Below are 23,299 nucleotides of genomic sequence, written 5' to 3'. Positions count from 1 at the left end.
TTTTAGATAATTGCGTATTTATTTTAGATAATTGTGAGATCTAAATCGCAGGGTAAACTGTCCGTTCTACTTCAAGATAGGAGCGTGCTGTCACGGGGAGCGGTGTTCAAGACAGCACAATAAACCAACCTTCAGCCAGACTCTCTTACTGCTTCACATGTACCAGAACCCAGTACACTTTCAAAAACAAGGTAGTTATATTGATATATATTATATATTATTATGGGGGTGTGCTGACGGCGTCGTCTCCTTCCGGCCATTCCGCAAAGCGGAGAAGGTAACGAAATATGTACACCCCCAGTCAAATCACCCACCGTCCATCATCCGTAACATCCCGGAGATGATCGCTGACCGAATCAACAGCATATCCTCCTGTAATGAGGTGTTCGACGACGCCAAGCCTTACTACGAGGATGCTTTGAAGTCAAGCGGCTATATGGACTCGTGCATGACCTGTGGTATACATGGCGACCCTCCGTACGGAAAATGAGAAACACCACTACATCGGAATGACGGAGGGCACATTCAAGGAACGGTACAACGGGCACACGTCATCATTTCGCCTGGAGCGGTACCGAAATAGAACCAAACTGTCGGAGAAGATCTGGTCCTTCAAAGACCGTGAGCTAGAATTGAAGATCGAATGGACAATAATTATACGTGGACACGGATACAGAGCCGGCCAGAACAGCTGCGATCTGTGCACGTCTAAGAAATTAGAAATCTTACTTCGGTCCTCTGACCCCCAAAATCCTTACAAAATGCCACCATAAACGGAAATTCCTTTTATAAACTAATGACTCATATATCTAAACCCTAGTAGTAGTATTGTTCCTACCTCAGTTGTCACTGATGATATCATGGTTTTGTATCATGATTGAAACATTTGTCTGACTCAACCAGTCGTTTCAATTTGTATATATAAACTTTAAGGTAGTAACAGCTAATTATTAAATAACTCCATTCATTTTTTCTTTATTGGAAATGTTATTATCTTCATGTTTTAATTTTTCAGGAGTTCAATTTACTGAAGAAGCGGTTCAAAAACATTTCGACGAATTTTTCGCAGATATTTATTGTGAACTTGAAGAGAAGGTGAGTTTAATAATAAGTTTAATAATGAGTACTCTAGCTAGAGCACTCTAGCTGCTAGCTAGAGTCTAGTCCTTAGTATTCCATATTAATAATGGTGTTAATAAAAAGTAATCTGAAGTATCATTTAAAGTGCTGTAATATGGCAGCACCTAATATTAAAGTTTACATAACCTCTAGGTTAAACTCTGATGCTATAAACCATTTCATATCTCACCACACAGTATGGGCCTATAGATGAACTCAACGTTTGTGAGAATTTGGGCGACCATTTGATTGGTAATGTGTATTGCAAGGTAAGAGTACATGTGAAATGTAATATTCGGGGGGAGGGGGGGGGGGTATTCGGAACATTATTTATAAGTCGCATAGTTGTTATGTTTCTTAGGTACAAGTTTTATTGATCACGTTTGAAGCGACAAGGAAAATACTCTTATCAGGAAAGGAATTATTCAACGTTTCAATGTGACAACATCGTATTCATGATCTCAAATTATTTGTTATATTGAAAGTGTTGAAAGTATTATCCTTTCAGTATTCAATTTTACCTAAGAAACATATGTAACTAATAAATAATAACCATGATATGCAGTAGTAGTGGCGAAAATGAGACTTCTCTGATTAAATATAGCTACGCCTTCCCACGACACATTGACTATCGATAATACAAGCAACAAGTGGTTGGAGTTTTACCAGTAGTAGAGCACCACACAGTAAATCCTTTTTCCGGATGTATGACGGACAGGAATTTTCAAATTTGGTTCTTGTATCCTACGGGGAAAAGCTTCTCAGATCATTTTGAACATGTAAAACCTAGAAACTCAATTTGTAGCCTAATATAGACTGTGCAGTGTGCCCGCCCGGCCCCCTGTTATTATCTACTTAATATTTAGAAACTGTAAATACAAGAAATAATCTTATACTGGTATCATGGTATACATCATTATAACTCATCACAGGCTAAAACACCCTTAGTTTCGGCGAGAAGAAGATACTCAAAAAGCAGTTGATGCTCTCAATAACAGATGGTACAATGGATCCCCTATATATGCTGAACTTTCCCCTGTCACTGATTTCAGGTGATTGTCTCATTTTATCCTTTGTAATTTTTATCTGGTGGAGATTCTGAATTCTCAAACTTCCAAAAGTATAAACCCGCCTAGCCTATTATATTCGAAAACACGTATTACATTTTCGCAGTTAGAACGGTGCAAAAGTATAAAATCGTTCAGTCGAAACATACCTCAATTTAATTCAACACAGCGTCATCACAGATAGCGCCCCCCCCCCCTGTAGCGTCTAATGTAGCGTCTAATGGAGTCCCTCCAGTGTAGGATACAGTTTATATAGGACCCACCTCAAGAGGAAAAGTTCTGTTGGGCGCCCCTCCTCCCTGTTGGGCACCCCCCTGCACTGTTGGGCGCCCCCTCCCCCCCTGTTGGGCGCCTCCCCCCTGTTGGGCGCCTCCCCCCCATGTTGGGCGTCCCCCCCCCCCCCTGTTGGGCGCCACCCCCCCCCCTGTTGGGCGTCCCCCTCCCCCCCTGTCTTCTGAGAGAGACTACCACATACCCATTGATCGGTATAACATTCTTTTAGGGAGTGTAACTGGTAAGCTCAGCGTATTAATTGCAAAAATGAGGGAGGAAAACGCTGGTCCATAAACAGGACCCCGCAAAACATGTCCTAACATTCTCCACAGTCCACTTTTTCTGACAATGGTTCAGCATTGCAGCGTTTATACAAGTTTTTTTAGATGACTCATGGGTACTTTATATAGAAAATGAAGCGAAGATTAAATGAAATGAAACAAAAAGGGATTTGTCCTCAGACTCGTAGCTCAAAATCTAGCCTAGTTAGTAGATTATCTTGTATTTTAAGTTTGGCACTGCAGTGTCAAGTCAATGTTAAGTAATCATATAGTTTATGATAGACTTAGATTAATAAAGGATTCTATGTTATATGTACTCTATAGTTGCAGCTTATAAGGACATTCGGATTTCTGAGCTCTGAAGAAATTCGCCAAATAGGGACAAAGGAAACCATTCTTTACGTAACGCGCACATTTTCACATCCACACAAACCCAGAGTACCGTTCGCATTTTTAGCGCGCGCTAGTGCGCGAAGTACTAGTTTGCCTCCCAAATCATCTGCCTATCACGTCAGTTGGGCTGCTGTAACTTATTACCGGGATATCGTCTCACGTCAAAACTTTAGTAAATTTCTTCAGGGAAGCAAGTTGTAGACAGCACGAGTTATCGTAAGTACCCGATTGGAAAATTTACATATTTTGTGAAAAGTATCCGTTGGAGTTGCAAAATTCAAATTCCCGCCAAATGTTACAGCGAAGCTTTTGGAAATCTATGAATATTGGATGGGTAATATACAACATATTGCAGGGAATGTTCTAGAGGTGGATTCTGTAATTTCATGCACATCAAGACGCTTTCAAGAGAAATGCAGAAGACTCTAGGGTAAGTCCTGAATCTTGGTATCTCATCTCTAGTTTTAAGCTCAGATCCAATCATTTTACTGGTACACAAAGTGTATAGGCTGCAGTTGGCTACAGAGATTCATGTGCATATTTGGTGGAGGAAACTTCTAGATTCCTGCTACTAACATTAATTTCTATTCAGAGTGAGAACAGTGCAGCACTTCACTGATTGGAACAAGGGCGGTAGAGGAGGACCCCGCGGAGGAGGCGGAGGAGGTGGAGGTGGAGGCGGTGGTGGTCGTGGAGGAGGCGGCGGAGGTGGAGGAGGCGGCGGAGGGTGGGGGTCACGTGGTGGTCATGACAGTCGGTGAGTGTGTGGTTACTACATCGCTCAAGCTATTCTCCAGCTTGTCTTGTTTTTTACAGTTCACTATGAATGAGAAAGAAGTCTGCTGTTTTTAAATTGACAGACTACACGATATACGTATAAACACATTGAACTTAACTTCATAATATTATCAGGGATAGCTTCAGAGACAAGGATAGGAACAGAGACAGGGACCGGAGGAGGCACTAGTTGCCACTACAGTTTACTGTGTATATCAATGCAACTATAGACTGTTTTAATATATTAATTTATCATACATCGTATTCAATACATTGAATTAGACGAACTTTATATGTTGGATTCAGGTCAAGTCCATTTATAATTCTGTGTACCGCGTATTTGAACGTAACTTATTTACTTATCCTCCTTCAAGTTTTCTAAGGTAGTTTTCACTATTTTTTCCTGATTTTCTCTTAATGTTAACGATCTTTTAGGGTTGGATTTAATTTTGAATTTTATAAGGATTCTAAAATTTGTGAATAGAACATTCCCAGAAATAGAGTTGACCTGTGTAAGTTAAATCAGTTGTTGGTTTCTAATTGTTTGTTTCACTGTCTTGCTAAGAGTTGGGGGAGGGGGGGGGGGGGCTAATTACTAATCAGTATCACGTAGTGTACTGCATACTGTACCCCCCCCCCCACGTAGCTAGTAGCTAACATTACATTAATAGTATGTAAACTGAAAATCTTCCTGTTTTGCTGATTTTCTTATTATATTGGACCGTTCTAGCGTAAATCTACTGACCACAATTTAGAAATAACGTTATGCCCAAATAAGGCAATGTAACCACGTTATGCCCAAATAAGGTAATGTAACCACGTTATGTCCAAATAAGGTAATGTAACCACGTTATGCCCAAATAAGGTAATGGAGCCCGTATCAGAGGTTCCTCTGAGGGATGTGGGAAAGTGGGCTGAGAAGAACCTCGGGGTCAAACCAGTCACAAGACAGTTAACTCTATGGGCCAACCTCTATAACCAGGTATCAATCTTATGTTCGGTTTGAAGATATGGGAAATTCTCAAATAAGAAATAGCGTAAAATTACGATAAATTGTTAACTTACGAGCGGACAAAAAAGGACGTTAAATAAATTATAAATAATTTTTCAGAAGTACTTAACCAACAAAAGCACCATACGGCCCTTCCTACACATTAGCGCCGTGTTGGTGGGGACTGGGTTCCTCCTCAACTACAAGCACCAAGTACCATGGAAGGAACACCACTGATTATTGGAAATACTAGTTACAAACACAGCCATGTGGGACTGATACCACCTGTAGAAGAGTTAGAATTATTATACGGACCCTTTCGAGGAGTGAAGTTTTTACCACTCATTTTTGTTTGATTGCATTTTCCAATTACTATTTTGTGTGAATTTTGGGCCTCAATGCTAAACTTTGTTTTTCCAGTCATAATTTATTTCCTAACTCAAGTTATTTAATAGTTTTTGTATATTTGTATTTTGAACCTATTGAGTACGCATAGCTTAAATATTGTTCAATTTGTACACTCAATCTTTACATACAATAGAATTATTTCACACTGAACAACAAATCTGTACATTAAAAACTCAACTGAAATCGCCTGTACGCAACAATTCATTTTAGACAACAAAAACCAGCAACAGCCCTTGCTCGCCTCTTGTTCGCGTCCTTATCAACCCTATATTACTAGTTCACATCCTGCCCACCGTTTTGAACTGACATTATCCTCTGTTATACCAGATCTGTGATTCTGTTGACATTGAAATGGGTACATAAGTACTGTCTGTACTATATTGTACATAGCTATTTCTTTTCTATCTCTTGATTGCAAATAATGGAAGCAGTTACCGTTCTAGCTTCTTAAGATCTGAAAATAGCAGCTTCTGGATTCACTTCAACGGCCAACTTTGTCCAAACCAGCATCTCTTGAAACCCTCTTTTTCATAGACCTCCTAGACGTGGCCGTGGGGCCGTAACAATTCCTGGACAAGGCATCTACAGTACTCTTACTGTCTGCAATGCTGACACTGGATCTGGGGGATTTCACTCTACAGTTCCTGGTGTCGGGGCTAGCCTTCTCACGTAGACTCCGCGTCCTGGCTATACTGTGATCCTCACTTGAGGGGGAGTGTCTGGGTCCTTTACCTGACTTGTTACGAGACCTCCGCAAACTGTTGATCCGGGAGAGAGAAGTGGTGGCTCTGTTCTCCACAAAGTAGTCTTCTAAACTCAACCCGTTTATTCGGATCTCCTGGAATAGGGTGTCACGTGGTTAACTTAATGAAACATACCTTACCTTTGAAAATGGAGGACAAAATTATACAGTTTTATTCAGCTAATATTAATAAGAGGTCGTTCACATATTACGTCATCACTTTTTGGCCAATTTTAACCCTTTAGCTATTGTGTCAAAATTACACTACTACTAGCGTAATCATTTGGAAACCCCCCTCCCCCCTCGGCTGATTACGTAATATGTGACGACCCCTAATTCGTATGTCTCTAAAGACTAACCTCCCCAATAGTTTTATCCACTTCAGCCAGAACTTTGCTCTCGATCTTGGGTATTTCTTTAGAGATCTTAGCTGCTTCTTTCTGTGACTGTAACAACGAACCCCCTCGATTGTTGTATTTATCAGGCGAGGGCGTCTCGAGCTCTGCAAACCTGGAGTGTGAAGTATTCACAGTGGGGGGGGGGGGGGGGGGGAGGGTGGAGGGAGTATTCACAGTGGGGGTGGGGGAATTATTCACAGTGGGGGGGGGGGGGGGGGGGGGGGGGTATTCACAGTGGGGGGGGGGGGGGGGGGGAAGTATTCACAGTGGGGGGGTGGAGGGAGTATTCACAGTGGGGGGTGGAGGGAGTATTCACAGTGGGGGTGGGGGAATTATTCACATGGGGGGGGGGGGGGGGGGGGGGTATTCACAGTGGGGGTGGAGGGAGTATTCACAGTGGGGGTGGGGGAATTATTCACAGTGGGGGGGGTGGAGGGAGTATTCACAGTGGGGGTGGGGGGAGTATTCACAGTGGGGGGGGGGGGGAGTATTCACAGTGGGGGGTGGAGGGAGTATTCACAGTGGGAGGGTGGAGGGAGTATTCACAGTGGGAGGGTGGAGGGAGTATTCACAGTGGGAGGGTGGAGGGAGTATTCACAGTGGGGGTGGAGGGAGTATTCACAGTGGGGGTGGGGGAAGTATTCACAGTGGGGGGGGGGGGGGGAGTATTCACAGTGGGGGTGGAGGGAGTATTCACAGTGGGGGTGGGGGAATTATTCACAGTGGGGGGGTGGAGGGAGTATTCACAGTGGGGGTGGGGGAAGTATTCACAGTGGGGGGGTGGAGGGAGTATTCACAGTGGGGGTGGAGGGAGTATTCACAGTGGGGGATGGGGGAGGGAGTATTCACAGTGGGGGATGGAGGGAGTATTCACAGTGGGGGTGGAGGGAGTATTCACAGTGGGGGGGGGGGAGTATTCACAGTGGGGGTGGAGGGAGTATTCACAGTGGGGGTGGAGGGAGTATTCACAGTGGGGGTGGGGGAATTATTCACAGTGGGGGGGTGGAGGGAGTATTCACAGTGGGGGGGTGGAGGGAGTATTCACAGTGGGGGATGGGGGGAGTATTCACAGTGGGGGGGTGGAGGGAGTATTCACAGTGGGAGGGTGGAGGGAGTATTCACAGTGGGGGTGGGGGAATTATTCACAGTGGGGGTGGGGGGGGGGGGGGGGGGGGGTGGAGGGAGTATTCACAGTGGGGGGGGGGGGGGGGGGTGGAGGGAGTATTCACAGTGGGGGTGGGGGGAGTATTCACAGTGGGAGGGTGGAGGGAGTATTCACAGTGGGAGGGTGGAGGGAGTATTCACAGTGGGGGATGGGGGGAGTATTCACAGTGGGGGGTGGAGGGAGTATTCACAGTGGGGGTGGGGGAATTATTCACAGTGGGGGGGGGGGGGGGGAGTATTCACAGTGGGGGTGGAGGGAGTATTCACAGTGGGGGTGGGGGAAGTATTCACAGTGGGGGGAGGGAGTATTCACAGTGGGGGGGTGGAGGGAGTATTCACAGTGGGGGATGGAGGGAGTATTCACAGTGGGGGATGGAGGAGGGAGTATTCACAGTGGGGGTGGAGGGAGTATTCACAGTGGGGGTGGGGGAAGTATTCACAGTGGGGGGAGGGAGTATTCACAGTGGGGGGGTGGAGGGAGTATTCACAGTGGGGGATGGAGGGAGTATTCACAGTGGGGGATGGGGGAGGGAGTATTCACAGTGGGGGATGGGGGAGGGAGTATTCACAGTGGGGGATGGAGGGAGTATTCACAGTGGGGGATGGAGGGAGTATTCACAGTGGGGGGGGGGGGGAGTATTCACAGTGGGGGTGGAGGGAGTATTCACAGTGGGGGTGGGGGGAGTATTCACAGTGGGGGTGGAGGGAGTATTCACAGTGGGAGGGTGGGGAAAGTATTCACAGTGGGAGGGTGGAGGGAGTATTCACAGTGGGGGGGGGGAGTATTCACAGTGGGGGTGGGGGGAGTATTCACAGTGGGGGGGGGGAGTATTCACAGTGGGGGTGGGGGAGTATTCACAGTGGGGGGGGGGGGGAGTATTCACAGTGGGGGTGGGGGGAGTATTCACAGTGGGGGGGGGGGGGGGGGGGGGAGTATTCACAGTGGGGGTGGGGGGAGTATTCACAGTGGGGGGGGGAGTATTCACAGTGGGGGTGGGGGGAGTATTCACAGTGGGGGGGGGGGGAGTATTCACAGTGGGGGTGGGGGGAGTATTCACAGTGGGAGGGTGGAGGGAGTATTCACAGTGGGGGTGGGGGAAGTATTCACAGTGGGGGGGGAGTATTCACAGTGGGGGTGGAGGGAGTATTCACAGTGGGGGGGGGGGGGGGGGGTGGAGGGAGTATTCACAGTGGGGGATGGGGGGAGTATTCACAGTGGGAGGGTGGGGAAAGTATTCACAGTGGGAGGGTGGAGGGAGTATTCACAGTGGGGGGGGGGGGGGTGGGGGAGTTTTCACAGTGGGGGGGGGGGGGGGGGGAGTATTCACAGTGGGGGGGGGGGGGGGGTGGAGGGAGTATTCACAGTGGGGGTGGGGGGAGTATTCACAGTGGGAGGGTGGAGGGAGTATTCACAGTGGGGGTGGGGGGAGTATTCACAGTGGGGGGGGGGGTGGAGGGAGTATTCACAGTGGGGGGGTGGAGGGAGTATTCACAGTGGGAGGGTGGAGGGAGTATTCACAGTGGGAGGGTGGAGGGAGTATTCACAGTGGGGGTGGGGGAATTATTCACAGTGGGGGGGGGGGGTGGAGGGAGTATTTACAGTGGGGGATGGAGGGAGTATTCACAGTGGGGGATGGAGGGAGTATTCACAGTGGGGGGTGGAGGGAGTATTCACAGTGGGGGATGGAGGGAGTATTCACAGTGGGGGATGGAGGGAGTATTCACAGGGGGGGGGGGGGGTGGAGGGAGTTTTCACAGTGGGGGGGTGGAGGGAGTATTCACAGTGGGGGGTGGAGGGAGTATTCACAGTGGGGGGTGGAGGGAGTATTCACAGTGGGGGATGGAGGGAGTATTCACAGTGGGGGTGGGGAAAGTATTCACAGTGGGGGTGGGGGAAGTATTCACAGTGGGGGAAGTATTCACAGTGGGGGGGGAGTATTCACAGTGGGGGTGGGGAAAGTATTCACAGTGGGGGTGGGGGAAGTATTCACAGTGGGGGAAGTATTCACAGTGGGGGGGGGGGGGGAGTATTCACAGTGGGGGTGGGGAAAGTATTCACAGTGGGGGTGGGGGAAGTATTCACAGTGGGGGAAGTATTCACAGTGGGGGGGGGGAGTATTCACAGTGGGGGTGGGGAAAGTATTCACAGTGGGGGTGGGGGAAGTATTCACAGTGGGGGGTATTCACAGTGGGGGGTATTCACAGTGGGGGGGGGGGGGTAGTTCCCCCATCACTGTCATTTTATTAGTAATACGATCATAAGAATCTTGTTTCCAACCTGTCATTGAGCTCCTTCCACTTTCTGATCAGCTCGAACACATCATAGTTACTTCTGTAAAAGGATTCCCAGGTCTCCAGCTCTTCTTCCAGTTGAGGCACATATTCCGTTATTGAGATCCTACCATTGTCCCTGGACAACACCTCATTGTTATCTGTGTCCTTTGTAGTCTCGTATATGAGGTTAGTATTGGAGAGGTGGTCCTTGTTCTCTATGTCACCCAGGATGATGTCGGGCAGGTCGAGGGTATCTGTGGAGCTGGTCCTTAGCTCACTATCTCTGTCGAGGGCTGTGTCTGAGCTGCTGGACACCTTGGGGAGGGGAGTAGTATATATATATACAGTATATCCTATACTACTGAGGGGCGACTACTTTTTCTGTCAATCATATTAATTAGTAGAACATAATAAGCTGGACAGAAACAAATTATATTAAATTATGATTACACATGTACGCCAATATAACACTTACCTCGCATCTGGTCTGAAAGCACAGTTTCTGGAAGTTAACTATCTCTTCCCTGAGACCCCCCACATACGCCTATATAACACTTACCTCGCATCTGGTCTGAAAGCACAGTTTCTGGAAGTTAACTATCTCTTCCCTGAGACCCCCCACATACGCCTATATAACACTTACCTCGCATCTGGTCTGAAAGCACAGTTTCTGGAAGTTAACTATCTCTTCCCTGAGACCCCCCACATACGCCTATATAACACTTACCTCGCATCTGGTCTGAAAGCACAGTTTCTGGAAGTTAACTATCTCTTCCCTGAGACCCCCCACATACGCCTATATAACACTTACCTCGCATCTGGTCTGGAAGCACAGTTTCTGGAAGTTAACTATCTCCTCCCTGAGACCCCCCACGTACGCCTATATAACACTTACCTCGCATCTGGTCTGAAAGCACAGTTTCTGGAAGTTAACTATCTCTTCCCTGAGACCCCCCACGTACGCCTATATAACACTTACCTCGCATCTGGTCCGGAAGCACAGTTTCTGGAAGTTAACTATCTCTTCCCTGAGACCCCCCACTTACGCCTATATAACACTTACCTCGCATCTGGTCTGGAAGCACAGTTTCTGGAAGTTAACTATCTCTTCCCTGAGACCCCCCACGTACGCCTGTATAACACTTACCTCGCATCTGGTCTGGAAGCACAGTTTCTGGAAGTTAACTATCTCTTCCCTGAGACCCCCCACTTACGCCTATATAACACTTACCTCGCATCTGGTCTGGAAGCACAGTTTCTGGAAGTTAACTATCTCTTCCCTGAGACCCCCCACTTACGCCTATATAACACTTACCTCGCATCTGGTCTGGAAGCACAGTTTCTGGAAGTTAACTATCTCTTCCCTGAGACCCCCCACGTACGCCTATACAACACTTACCTCGCATCTGGTCTGGAAGCACAGTTTCTGGAAGTTAACTATCTCCTCCCTGAGACCCCCCACATACGCCTATATAACACTTACCTCGCATCTGGTCTGGAAGCACAGTTTCTGGAAGTTAACTATCTCCTCCCTGAGACCCCCCACGTACGCCTATATAACACTTACCTCGCATCTGGTCTGGAAGCACAGTTTCTGGAAGTTAACTATCTCTTCCCTGAGACCCCCCACTTACGCCTATATAACACTTACCTCGCATCTGGTCTGGAAGCACAGTTTCTGGAAGTTAACTATCTCTTCCCTGAGACCCCCCACGTACGCCTATACAACACTTACCTCGCATCTGGTCTGGAAGCACAGTTTCTGGAAGTTAACTATCTCCTCCCTGAGACCCCCCACGTACGCCTATATAACACTTACCTCGCATCTGGTCTGGAAGCACAGTTTCTGGAAGTTAACTATCTCCTCCCTGAGACCCCCCACGTACGCCTATATAACACTTACCTCGCATCTGGTCTGGAAGCACAGTTTCTGGAAGTTAACTATCTCCTCCCTGAGACCCCCCACGTACGCCTATACAACACTTACCTCGCATCTGGTCCGGAAGCACAGTTTCTGGAAGTTAACTATCTCTTCCCTGAGACCCCCCACGTACGCCTATATAACACTTACCTCGCATCTGGTCTGGAAGCACAGTTTCTGGAAGTTAACTATCTCCTCCCTGAGACCCCCCACGTACGCCTATACAACACTTACCTCGCATCTGGTCCGGAAGCACAGTTTCTGGAAGTTAACTATCTCTTCCCTGAGACCCCCCACGTACGCCTATACAACACTTACCTCGCATCTGGTCTGGAAGCACAGTTTCTGGAAGTTAACTATCTCCTCCCTGAGACCCCCCACGTACGCCTATATAACACTTACCTCGCATCTGGTCTGGAAGCACAGTTTCTGGAAGTTAACTATCTCCTCCCTGAGACCCCCCACGTACGCCTATATAACACTTACCTCGCATCTGGTCTGGAAGCACAGTTTCTGGAAGTTAACTATCTCTTCCCTGAGACCCCCCACGTACGCCTATATAACACTTACCTCGCATCTGGTCCGGAAGCACAGTTTCTGGAAGTTAACTATCTCTTCCCTGAGACCCCCCACGTACGCCTATATAACACTTACCTCGCATCTGGTCTGGAAGCACAGTTTCTGGAAGTTAACTATCTCCTCCCTGAGACCCCCCACGTACGCCTATATAGGGGGGGGGGGGGGTGTCACGTCCGTCTATGTCCGCTTGTCTCATAGAATCCAAAAAGGACAGGACATAGGCGGACATAGGCGGACATAGGCGGACATAGGCGGACATAGACGGACATAGACGGACATAGGCGGACATAGACGGACATTAGCGGACATTAATGGACACCTAAATTGCTAAATAAAATGTTCAATTTTTGCTGTTATAGGGGGATCATGTTTTTTGTCCGTTCGGTACCCTATATTTTCAAAACGGACAAAAAATAGAGCGGACAAAAACGGACAAAAATGGACAAAAACGGACAAAAATGGAAATAACATTTAAATGCTTCCTCCTCCTACTCTTCCTCCTCCTCCTCCTGGGTCTTCCTGATCTTCCTCAGTCCTCTTCCTCCTCCCCTCCTCAGTCCTCCTCCTACTCCTCCTCGTCCTCAGTCCTCCTCATCAGTCCTCAACAGTCCTCCTCCTCCCCAGTCCTCCTCCTCCTTCTGAGTCCTCCTCCTGGGTCCTCCTCCTCCTCCTCTTCATCCTCCTCCTCTTCCTCCTCAGTCCTCAGTCCTCCTCAGTCCTCCTCCTCATCCTTCTCCTCAGTCCTCCATCCTTCTCCTCAGTCCTCCCCCAGTCCCCCTCCTCCTCCTCCTATTCAGTCCTCCTCCTCCTCCTCCTCAGTCCTCCTCCTTCTCAGTCCTCCTCAGTCCTCCTCCTCCTCCTCCTGAGTCCTCCTCCTCTTCCTCCTCCTCCTCTTCCCTCTCAGTCATCCTCCTCAGTCCTCCTCCTCAGTCCTCCTCCTCCTGGGTCCTCCTCCTCCTCTTCATCCTCCTCCTCTTCCTCCTCGGTCCTCAGTCCTCCTCATCCTTCTCATCAGTCCTCCGAGTCCTCAGTCCTCTCCGAGTCCCCCTCCTTCTCCTCCTCCTATTCAGTCCTCCTCCTCCTCCTCCTCCTCAGTTCTCCTCAGTCCAGAGTCCTCCTTCTCATTTCTCCTAAGTCCTCCTCCTGAGTCCTCTTCCTCCTGAGTCCTCCTCCTGAGTCCTCCTCCTCCTCCCTCTCAGTCATCCTCCTCAGTCATCCTCCTCAGCCATCCTCCTCAGCCATCCTCCTCAGCCATCCTCCTCAGTACTCCTCAGTCCTCCTCCTTCTCAGTCATCGTCAGTCCTCCTCCTCAGTCCTCCTGAGTCCTCCTCCTCCTGGGTCCTCCTCCTCCTCCTCCTCCTGGGTCCTCCTCGTCCTCAGTTCTCCTCATCAGTCCTCAACAGTCCTCCTCCTCCTGGGTCTTCCTGATCCTCCTCCTCCCTCTCAGTCATCCTCCTCAGTCATCCTCCTCAGTCATCCTCCTCAGCCATCCTCCTCAGCCATCCTCCTCAGCCATCCTCCTCAGCCATCCTCCTCAGTACTCTTCAGTACTCTTCAGTCCTCCTCCTTCTCAGTCCTCCTCAGTCCTCCTCCTGAGTCTTCCTCCTCCTGAGTCATCCTCCTCAGTCCTCCTCCTCCTCCTCATGGGTCCTCCTCCTGGGTCTTCCTGATCCTCCCCAGTTCTCTTCCTCCTCCCCTCCTGAGTCCTCCTCCTCCTCCCTTTCAGTCATCCTCCTCAGTCATCCTCCTCAGCCATCCTCCTCAGCCATCCTCCTCAGCCATCCTCCTCAGTACTCCTCAGTCCTCCTTCTCAGTCATCGTCAGTCCTCCTCCTCAGTCCTCCTGAGTCCTCCTCCTGGGTCCTCCTCCTCCTCCTCCTCCTGGGTCCTCCTCCTACTCCTCCTCGTCCTCAGTTCTCCTCATCAGTCCTCAACAGTCCTCCTCCTCCCCAGTCCTCCTCCTCCTCCTGGGGCCTTTTCCTGGGTCCTCCTCCTGGGTCCTCCTCCTCCTGAGTCCTCCTCCTCCTGGGTCCTCCTTCTCCTCCTCAGTCCTTCTCCTCAGTCCTCTTCCTCCTCTTCCTCCTCCTCCCTCTCAGTCATCCTCCTCAGCCATCCTCCTCAGTCCTCCTCCTTCTCAGTCCTCCTGAGTCCTCCTCCTGAGTCCTCCTCCTCCTGAGTCATCCTCCTCCTGGGTCCTCCTCCTCCTGAGTCCTCCTCCTCCTGGGTCCTCCTTCTCCTCCTCAGTCCTTCTCCTCAGTCCTCTTCCTCCTCTTCCTCCTCCTCCCTCTCAGTCATCCTCCTCAGCCATCCTTCTCAGTCCTCCTCCTTCTCAGTCCTCCTGAGTCCTCCTCCTGAGTCCTCCTCCTCCTGAGTCATCCTCCTCAGTTCTTCTCCTCCTCCTCTTAGGTCCTCCTGGGTCCTCCTCCTCCTCCTCCTCCTGGGTCTTCCTGATCCTCCTCTTCCCTCTCAGTCATCCTCCTCAGTCATCCTCCTCAGCCATCCTCCTCAGCCATCCTCCTCAGCCATCCTCCTCAGCCATCCTCCTCAGTACTCTCCAGTACTCTTCAGTCCTCCTCCTTCTCAGTCCTCCTCAGTCCTCCTCCTGAGTCATCCTCCTGAGTCCTTCTCCTCCTCCTCCTGGGTCCTCCTCCTGGGTCTTCCTGATCCTCCCCAGTTCTCTTCCTCCTCCCCTCCTCAGTCCTCCTCCTACTCCTCCTCCTCGTCCTCAGTCCTCCTCATCAGTCCTCAACAGTCCTCCTCCTCCCCAGTCATCCTCCTCCTCCTCCTCCTGGGGCCTTTTCCTGGGTCCCTATATAATTTGATATAATAAGTTAAAGCTATTAATAGCTTTAGGGTGATTAATAAGTCGTTTGTTTTGTACAAGATTATAATACAAGTTGCGAAAAATTCTCAAAATGTTTGTCCGTTAATGTCCACCAATGTCCGCTAATGTCCACCAATGTCCGTCCGAGTCCGCCTATGTCCGTCCGGGTCCGCCTATGTCCGTCCGAGTCCGCCAATGTCCGTCCGAGTCCGCCAATGTCCGTCCGTGTCCGCCTATGTCCCAAAAAACACGTCCGTTGTCTCATAGAATCCAAAAAGGACAGGACATAGGCGGACATAGACGGACATGACACCCCCCCCTATATAACACTTACCTACCCCCCACGTACGCCTATACAACACTTACCTCGCATCTGGTCTGGAAGCACAGTCTCTGGAAGTTAACTATCTCCTCCCTGAGACCCCCCACGTACGCCTATATAACACTTACCTCGCATCTGGTCTGGAAGCACAGTTTCTGGAAGTTAACTATCTCCTCCCTGAGACCCCCCACGTACGCCTATATAACACTTACCTCGCATCTGGTCTGGAAGCACAGTCTCTGGAAGTTAACTATCTCCTCCCTGAGACCCCCCACGTACGCCTATATAACACTTACCTCGCATCTGGTCTGGAAGCACAGTCTCTGGAAGTTAACTATCTCCTCCCTGAGACCCCCACGTACGCCTATATAACACTTACCTCGCATCTGGTCTGGAAGCACAGTCTCTGGAAGTTAACTATCTCCTCCCTGAGACCCCCCACGTACGCCTATATAACACTTACCTCGCATCTGGTCTGGAAGCACAGTTTCTGGAAGTTAACTATCTCCTCCCTGAGACCCCCCACGTACGCCTCTAGTTTCTCTTGTTTCAGTTGTTCTAGTCGGGACAGCTCTCTCTTCAGGATCTGGGGGACAGGGTGGTAAAAGGACAAGAAGATTACAATTATTATTTTTATTCACTTTGTTTTACATTCATTATGAGTTATAAACCTGTAACTTTACATCCTTCAAACCGATTTAAATTGCAGATAGCCTTGATCACTGTCACATTTCAAAGACACTCATTTGTTGGGCTCTCTTTAGTTGTATTGCCTATGAAGTAAAGTGAAACCTGTAAGGAGGATGGCTTAGGAGAGTCGAAGTGGAGGTATATGGAATCATGTAGTGTCTCCCCTTTCAGCAGCAGTCTGTGAAGCCTTGTGATGTGGTGTTTCAGATCTATAGAAGTGGACATGTTATCGTTCACTTCACTCCTGGGGAGGGTGGAGTTTATACACAGTACACAGTACACAGTACACAGTACACAGTACACAGTACACAGTACACAGTACACAGTACACAGTACACAGTTCACTTCACTCCTGGGGAGGGCGGAGTTTATACACAGTACACAGTACACAGTACACAGTACACAGTACACTTCACTCCTGGGGAGGGCGGAGTTTATACACAGTACACAGTACACAGTACACAGTACACAGTACACAGTACACAGTACACAGTACACAGTACACAGTACACAGTACACCTTACTCCTGGGGAGGGTGGAGTTTATACACAGTACACAGTACACAGTACACAGTACACAGTACACAGTACACAGTACACAGTACACAGTACACAGTACACAGTACACAGTACACAGTACACAGTACACAGTACACAGTACACAGTACACAGTACACAGTACACCTTACTCCTGGGGAGGGTGGAGTTTATACACAGTACACAGTACACAGTACACAGTACACAGTACACAGTACACAGTACACAGTACACAGTACACAGTACACAGTACACAGTACACCTTACTCCTGGGGAGGGTGGAGTTTATACACAGTACACAGTACACAGTACACAGTACACAGTACACAGTACACTTCACTCCTGGGGAGGGCGGAGTTTATACACAGTACACAGTACACAGTACACAGTACACAGTACACAGTACACAGTACACAGTACACAGTACACAGTACACAGTACACAGTACACAGTACACAGTACACAGTACACAGTACACAGTACACAGTACACCTTACTCCTGGGGAGGGTGGAGTTTATACACAGTACACAGTACACAGTACACAGTACACAGTACACAGTACACAGTACACAGTACACAGTACACAGTACACAGTACACAGTACACCTTACTCCTGGGGAGGGTGGAGTTTATACACAGTACACAGTACACAGTACACAGTACACAGTACACAGTACACAGTACACAGTACACAGTACACAGTACACAGTACACAGTACACCTTACTCCTGGGGAGGGTGGAGTTTATACACAGTACACAGTACACAGTACACAGTACACAGTACACAGTACACAGTACACAGTACACAGTACACAGTACACAGTACACAGTACACAGTACACAGTACACAGTACACAGTACACCTTACTCCTGGGGAGGGTGGAGTTTATACACAGTACACAGTACACAGTACACAGTACACAGTACACAGTACACTTCACTCCTGGGGAGGGTGGAGTTTATACTAAGTGTAGCCCAACAGTGCACAGTACACAGTACACAGTGCACAGTACAGTTTATACTAAGCAGGGGTGTAACTAAATCACTGCAAAAAGTCTTTGTTACAATGCTACAATCTTACAAAAGCCAGTACGGCAGTAGTACCAGTATGGAATAGCTATTTGCTTGTAGTACCAGTATGGAATAGCTATTTGCTTGTAGTACTAGTATGGAATAGCTATTTGCTTGTAGTACTAGTATGGAATAGCTATTTGCTTGTAGTACTAGTATGGAATAGCTATTTGCTTGTAGTACTAGTATGGAATAGCTATTTGCTTGTAGTACTAGTATGGAATAGCTATTTGCTTGTAGTACTAGTATGGAATAGCTATTTGCTTGTAGTACTAGTATGGAATAGCTATTTGCTTGTAGTACTAGTATGGAATAGCTATTTGCTTGTAACTATTGGTTACCGGTATTTAGTGATGATATCGTATCTCCGGTGTATCGCCTCGTCAGATAGTATCAGAGTGTCCGGATCCTCTGCTATCAGTCCTTCTCCTATCAGCTCGTGTCTGGGAAGTTGCCAAGATAATTACAGCTCTGCTACACTTGTAACACTATATAATGTGTATACTGTATATGCAACATCACTTCCCTGGAAGCCATTCCACGGTCGATCGTCGGCAAGTGATGTTCCACAAAACTATATATTATATAATATATTATATACAAATATAGCACAGTGCTCAACTAATAGTCTGATCTACACCAGATAACCCCTCGATAATCCCTGTCCCGTGTCAGGGTTCTTCCTTCAGTAACATATACAAGTAGCTTTGTCTTGGTCGGCCTTGCTGTGCTCTACCATGCATAGGTTCCCATAAGACTAAATCACATTGAATAAGTAATAGTATAGAACCTGTCTATCTCGAGCGAGTCCACTAAATCAGTGAGTTCCTCTAATTGAGAGTGGAGACGTTTAGTTCTCTTCTCCATATCATCCTCAAACTCCTTGATCTGAAATGGAGCACTGTATATTCATGTGCATTTCAATGTTTTAATTTTACACTCTGTAAAAAACTGTTCATATTACACTGCATATTGTGTACTGTCAATGTGTATATTGTATATTGTGTACTGCCAATGTGTATATTGTATATTGTGTACTGTCAATGTGTATATTGTGTACTGCCAATGTGTATATTGTATATTGTGTACTGCCAATGTGTATATTGTATAATGTGTATATTGTGTACTGTCAATGTGTATATTGTATATTGTGTACTGTCAATGTGTATATTGTATATTGTGTACTGTCAATGTGTATATTGTATATTGGGTACTGTGTATGTTGTGCACTGTCAATGTGTATATTGTGTACTGTCAATGTGTATATTGTATATTGTGTACTGTGTATATTGTTTATTGTGTACTGTGTATATTGTATATTGTGTACTGTCAATGTGTATATTGTATATGTATAATGTGTATATTGTATATTGTGTACTGTGTATATTGTATATTGTGTACTGTCAATGTGTATATTGTATATTGTGTACTGTCAATGTGTATATTGTATATTGTGTACTGCCAATGTGTATATTGTATATTGTGTACTGCCAATGTGTATATTGTATATTGTGTACTGTCAATGTGTATATTGTATATTGTGTACTGCCAATGTGTATATTGTATATTGTGTACTGCCAATGTGTATATTGTATAATGTGTATATTGTGTACTGTCAATGTGTATATTGTATATTGTGTACTGTCAATGTGTATATTGTATATTGTGTACTGTAAATGTGTATATTGTATATTGGGTACTGTGTATGTTGTGCACTGTCAATGTGTATATTGTGTACTGTCAATGTGTATATTGTATATTGTGTACTGTGTATATTGTTTATTGTGTACTGTGTATATTGTATATTGTGTACTGTCAATGTGTATATTGTATATGTATAATGTGTATATTGTATATTGTGTACTGTGTATATTGTATATTGTGTACTGTCAATGTGTATATTGTATATTGTGTACTGTCAATGTGTATATTGTATATTGTGTACTGTGTATGTTGTGCACTGTCAATGTGTATATTGTGTACTGTCAATGTGTATATTGTGTATTGTGTACTGTGTATATTGTTTATTGTGTACTGTGTATATTGTATATTGTGTACTGTCAATGTGTATATTGTATATTGTGTACTGCCAATGTGTATATTGTATATGTATAATGTGTATATTGTATATTTTGTACATGACTACATCACACTCACACGATTCTCAGTTTTTAATCGATTACAGCATATTATTTAATTGTAAAGGGAGGGCCTGGACTCTGAAATAGCTAAAACAAGGTGAGGGGGGGGGGGGGGGGGGGGGTACACTACAGTGTGACTACGTACCGCATTCAGCTTCTTCCTTCTTCCCCCAGGAGCACTATTTAGACCTCCAAAACACGGTTTCATCTCTCAGTCATACAAATAACAAGCGCCTTTTTCAGCATTAGTAACTAATCTGTGTACTGTCAATGTGTACTATCAGTAACTAATCTGTGTACTGTCAATGTGTACTATCAGTAACTACTCTGTGTACTGTCAATGTGTACTATTAGTAACTAATCTGTGTACTGTCAATGTGTACTATCAGTAACTAATCTGTGTACTGTCAATGTGTACTATCAGTAACTAATCTGTGTACTGTCAATGTGTACTATCAGTAACTAATCTGTGTACTGTCAATGTGTACTATTAGTAACTAATCTGTGTACTGTCAATGTGTACTATCAGTAATTAATCTGTGTACTGTCATTGTGTACTATCAGTAACTAATCTGTGTACTGTCAATGTGTACTATCAGTAACTAATCTGTGTACTGTCAATGTGTACTATCAGTAACTAATCTGTGTACTGTCAATGTGTACTATCAGTAACTAATCTGTGTACTGTCAATGTGTACTATCAGTAACTAATCTGTTTACTGTCAATGTGTACTATCAGTAATTAATCTGTGTACTGTCAATGTATACTATTAGTAACTAATCTGTGTACTGTCAATGTGTATTATCAGTAACTAATCTGTGTACTGTCAATGTGTACTATCAGTAACTAATCTGTGTACTGTCAATGTGTACTATTAGTAACTAATCTGTGTACTGTCAATGTGTACTATTAGTAACTAATCTGTGTACTGTCAATGTGTACTATCAGTAACTAATCTGTGTACTGTCAATGTGTACTATTAGTAACTAATCTGTGTACTGTCAATGTGTACTATCAGTAACTAATCTGTGTACTGTCAATGTGTACTATCAGTAACTAATCTGTGTACTGTCAATGTGTACTATCAGTAACTAATCTGTGTACTGTCAATGTGTACTATCAGTAACTAATCTGTGTACTGTCAATGTGTACTATCAGTAACTAATCTGTGTACTGTCAATGTGTACTATCAGTAACTAATCTGTGTACTGTCAATGTGTACTATCAGTAACTAATCTGTGTACTGTCAATGTGTACTATCAGTAGCTAATCTGTGTACTGTCAATGTGTACTATTAGTAACTAATCTGTGTACTGTCAATGTGTACTATCAGAAATTAATCTGTGTACTGTCAATGTGTACTATCAGTAACTAATCTGTGTACTGTCAATGTGTACTATCAGTAACTAATCTGTGTACTGTCAATGTATACTATTAGTAACTAATCTGTGTACTGTCAATGTGTATTATCAGTAACTAATCTGTGTACTGTCAATGTGTACTATCAGTAACTAATCTGTGTACTGTCAATGTGTACTATTAGTAACTAATCTGTGTACTGTCAATGTGTACTATTAGTAACTAATCTGTGTACTGTCAATGTGTACTATCAGTAACTAATCTGTGTACTGTCAATGTGTACTATTAGTAACTATTCTGTGTACTGTCAATGTGTACTATCAGTAACTAATCTGTGTACTGTCAATGTGTACTATCAGTAACTAATCTGTGTACTGTCAATGTGTACTATCAGTAACTAATCTGTGTACTGTCAATGTGTACTATCAGTAACTAATCTGTGTACTGTCAATGTGTACTATCAGTAACTAATCTGTGTACTGTCAATGTGTACTATCAGTAACTACTCTGTGTACTGTCAATGTGTACTATCAGTAACTAATCTGTGTACTGTCAATGTGTACTATTAGTAACTAATCTGTGTACTGTCAATGTGTACTATCAGTAACTAATCTGTGTACTGTCAATGTGTACTATCAGTAACTAATCTGTGTACTGTCAATGTGTACTATCAGTAACTAATCTGTGTACTGTCAATGTGTACTATCAGTAATTAATCTGTGTACTGTCAATGTATACTATTAGTAACTAATCTGTGTACTGTCAATGTGTATTATCAGTAACTAATCTGTGTACTGTCAATGTGTACTATCAGTAACTAATCTGTGTACTGTCAATGTATACATTATACACTATGTATAATGTATAATTTATAGTGTACTGTCAATGTGCAGTTACTATGGTAACTACTACACTGCAAGTGTCAAGACAGTTTTACTATATTCGGTGTGCTAAACTGGGAAGGCGATATCTGTGTAGCTATACAAACGAACTAAATGTACAGCAGTGTACAGCACAGCAACAACGCGGAGATGAGTTATACTTGGAGTGATGAGCGAGGTAGCTTGGTTATGTAGTGACATATGGGGGGGGGGGGAGGTAGCTTGGTTATGTAGTGACATATGGGGGGGGGGGGGGGGGGGGTAGCTTGGTTATGAAGTGACATATGGGGGGGGGGGGGGGGGGGGGGGGTAGCTTGGTTATGTAGTGACATATGGGGGGGGGGGGGGGGGTAGCTTGGTTATGTAGTGACATATGGGGGGGGGGGGTTGCTTGGTTATGTAGTGACATATGGGGGGGGGGGGGGGTAGCTTGGTTATGTAGTGACATATGGGGGGGGGGGGGGGGGGGTAGCTTGGTTATGTAGTGACATATGGGGGGGGGGGTAGCTTGGTTATGTAGTGACATATGGGGGGGGGGGGGGTTGCTTGGTTATGTAGTGACATATGGGAGGGGGGGGGATAGCTTGGTTATGTAGTGACATATGGGGGGGGGGGGTAGCTTGGTTATGTAGTGACATATGGGGGGGGGGGGGGTAGCTTGGTTATGTAGTGACATATGGGGGGGGGGGAGGGTAGCTTGGTTATGTAGTGACATATGGGGGGGGGGGGGTAGCTTGGTTATGTAGTGACATAGGGGGGGGGTATGCTTGGTTATGAAGTGACATATGGGGGGGGGGTAGCTTGGTTATGTAGTGACATATGGGGGGGGGGAGGGTAGCTTGGTTATGTAGTGACATATGGGGGGGGGGGTAGCTTGGTTATGTAGTGACATATGGGGGGGTGGGGGTAGCTTGGTTATGAAGTGACATATGGGGGGGGGGGTAGCTTGGTTATGTAGTGACATATGGGGGGGGGAGGGTAGCTTGGTTATGTAGTGACATATGGGGGGGGGTAGCTTGGTTATGTAGTGACATATGGGGGGGTGGGGGTTGCTTGGTTATGTAGTGACATATGGGAGGGGGGGGG

At 46.1% G+C, this 23,299-nt stretch overlaps 2 protein-coding genes and 1 long non-coding RNA gene across 4 annotated transcripts in view; 2 read left to right on the top strand and 1 right to left on the bottom strand.

The window, feature by feature from the left end:
• Positions 1-4,450, top strand: part of LOC134822485 (splicing factor U2AF 35 kDa subunit-like) — a 47,682-nt gene extending 43,232 nt beyond the window's left edge. For both annotated transcript variants that reach the window (XM_063833599.1, XM_063833598.1), the window contains 8 exons: positions 52-191; positions 1,016-1,095; positions 1,317-1,388; positions 2,068-2,171; positions 3,320-3,349; positions 3,489-3,563; positions 3,726-3,890; positions 4,046-4,450. In XM_063833599.1, the coding sequence (XP_063689669.1) occupies positions 52-191; positions 1,016-1,095; positions 1,317-1,388; positions 2,068-2,171; positions 3,320-3,349; positions 3,489-3,563; positions 3,726-3,890; positions 4,046-4,100 (721 nt within the window). In that variant the 3' untranslated portion in view covers positions 4,101-4,450. The remainder of the gene's footprint in view (positions 1-51; positions 192-1,015; positions 1,096-1,316; positions 1,389-2,067; positions 2,172-3,319; positions 3,350-3,488; positions 3,564-3,725; positions 3,891-4,045) is intronic.
• A 271-nt stretch (positions 4,451-4,721) lies between these two features.
• Positions 4,722-5,403, top strand: LOC134822489 (uncharacterized). The gene is made up of 2 exons (XR_010161195.1): positions 4,722-4,892; positions 5,022-5,403. It is a non-coding gene; the product is annotated as an uncharacterized LOC134822489 (long non-coding RNA).
• On the bottom strand, positions 5,399-20,238 carry LOC134822480 (uncharacterized). The gene is made up of 8 exons (XM_063833592.1): positions 20,118-20,238; positions 18,622-18,719; positions 18,173-18,274; positions 16,325-16,466; positions 15,996-16,118; positions 9,892-10,202; positions 6,411-6,561; positions 5,399-6,147 (listed from the first exon to the last, which is right to left on the bottom strand). Exons 1-8 carry the CDS (start codon positions 20,178-20,180, stop codon positions 5,791-5,793), a joined length of 1,347 nt encoding a protein of 448 aa, XP_063689662.1. The 5' UTR covers positions 20,181-20,238; the 3' UTR covers positions 5,399-5,790.
• Positions 20,239-23,299: the final 3,061 nt, after the last annotated feature.

The sequence above is a fragment of the Bolinopsis microptera genome, chromosome 10 (assembly GCF_026151205.1).
Source record: "Bolinopsis microptera isolate Bmic1 chromosome 10, MBARI_Bmic_1.0, whole genome shotgun sequence".
NCBI lineage: Eukaryota > Metazoa > Ctenophora > Tentaculata > Lobata > Bolinopsidae > Bolinopsis > Bolinopsis microptera.
Note: the sequence above shows the minus strand (reverse complement) of the source record. Positions and strands in the feature narration are given on the sequence as shown.

What these genes read in the sequence shown, in the direction of transcription:
- LOC134822480 (XM_063833592.1), bottom strand. Translation starts at nt 20,180, where the DNA reads ATGAAACCGTGTTTTGGAGGTCTAAATAGTGCTCCTGGGGGAAGAAGG. An exon ending in GAAGGAAGAAGCTGAATGCG is followed by an intron (nt 18,720 to 20,117) that starts GTACGTAGTCAC and finishes GCTCCATTTCAG; the next exon opens with ATCAAGGAGTTTGAGGATGA. An exon ending in GATATCATCACTAAATACCG is followed by an intron (nt 16,467 to 18,172) that starts GTAACCAATAGT and finishes CACCCTCCCCAG; the next exon opens with GAGTGAAGTGAACGATAACA.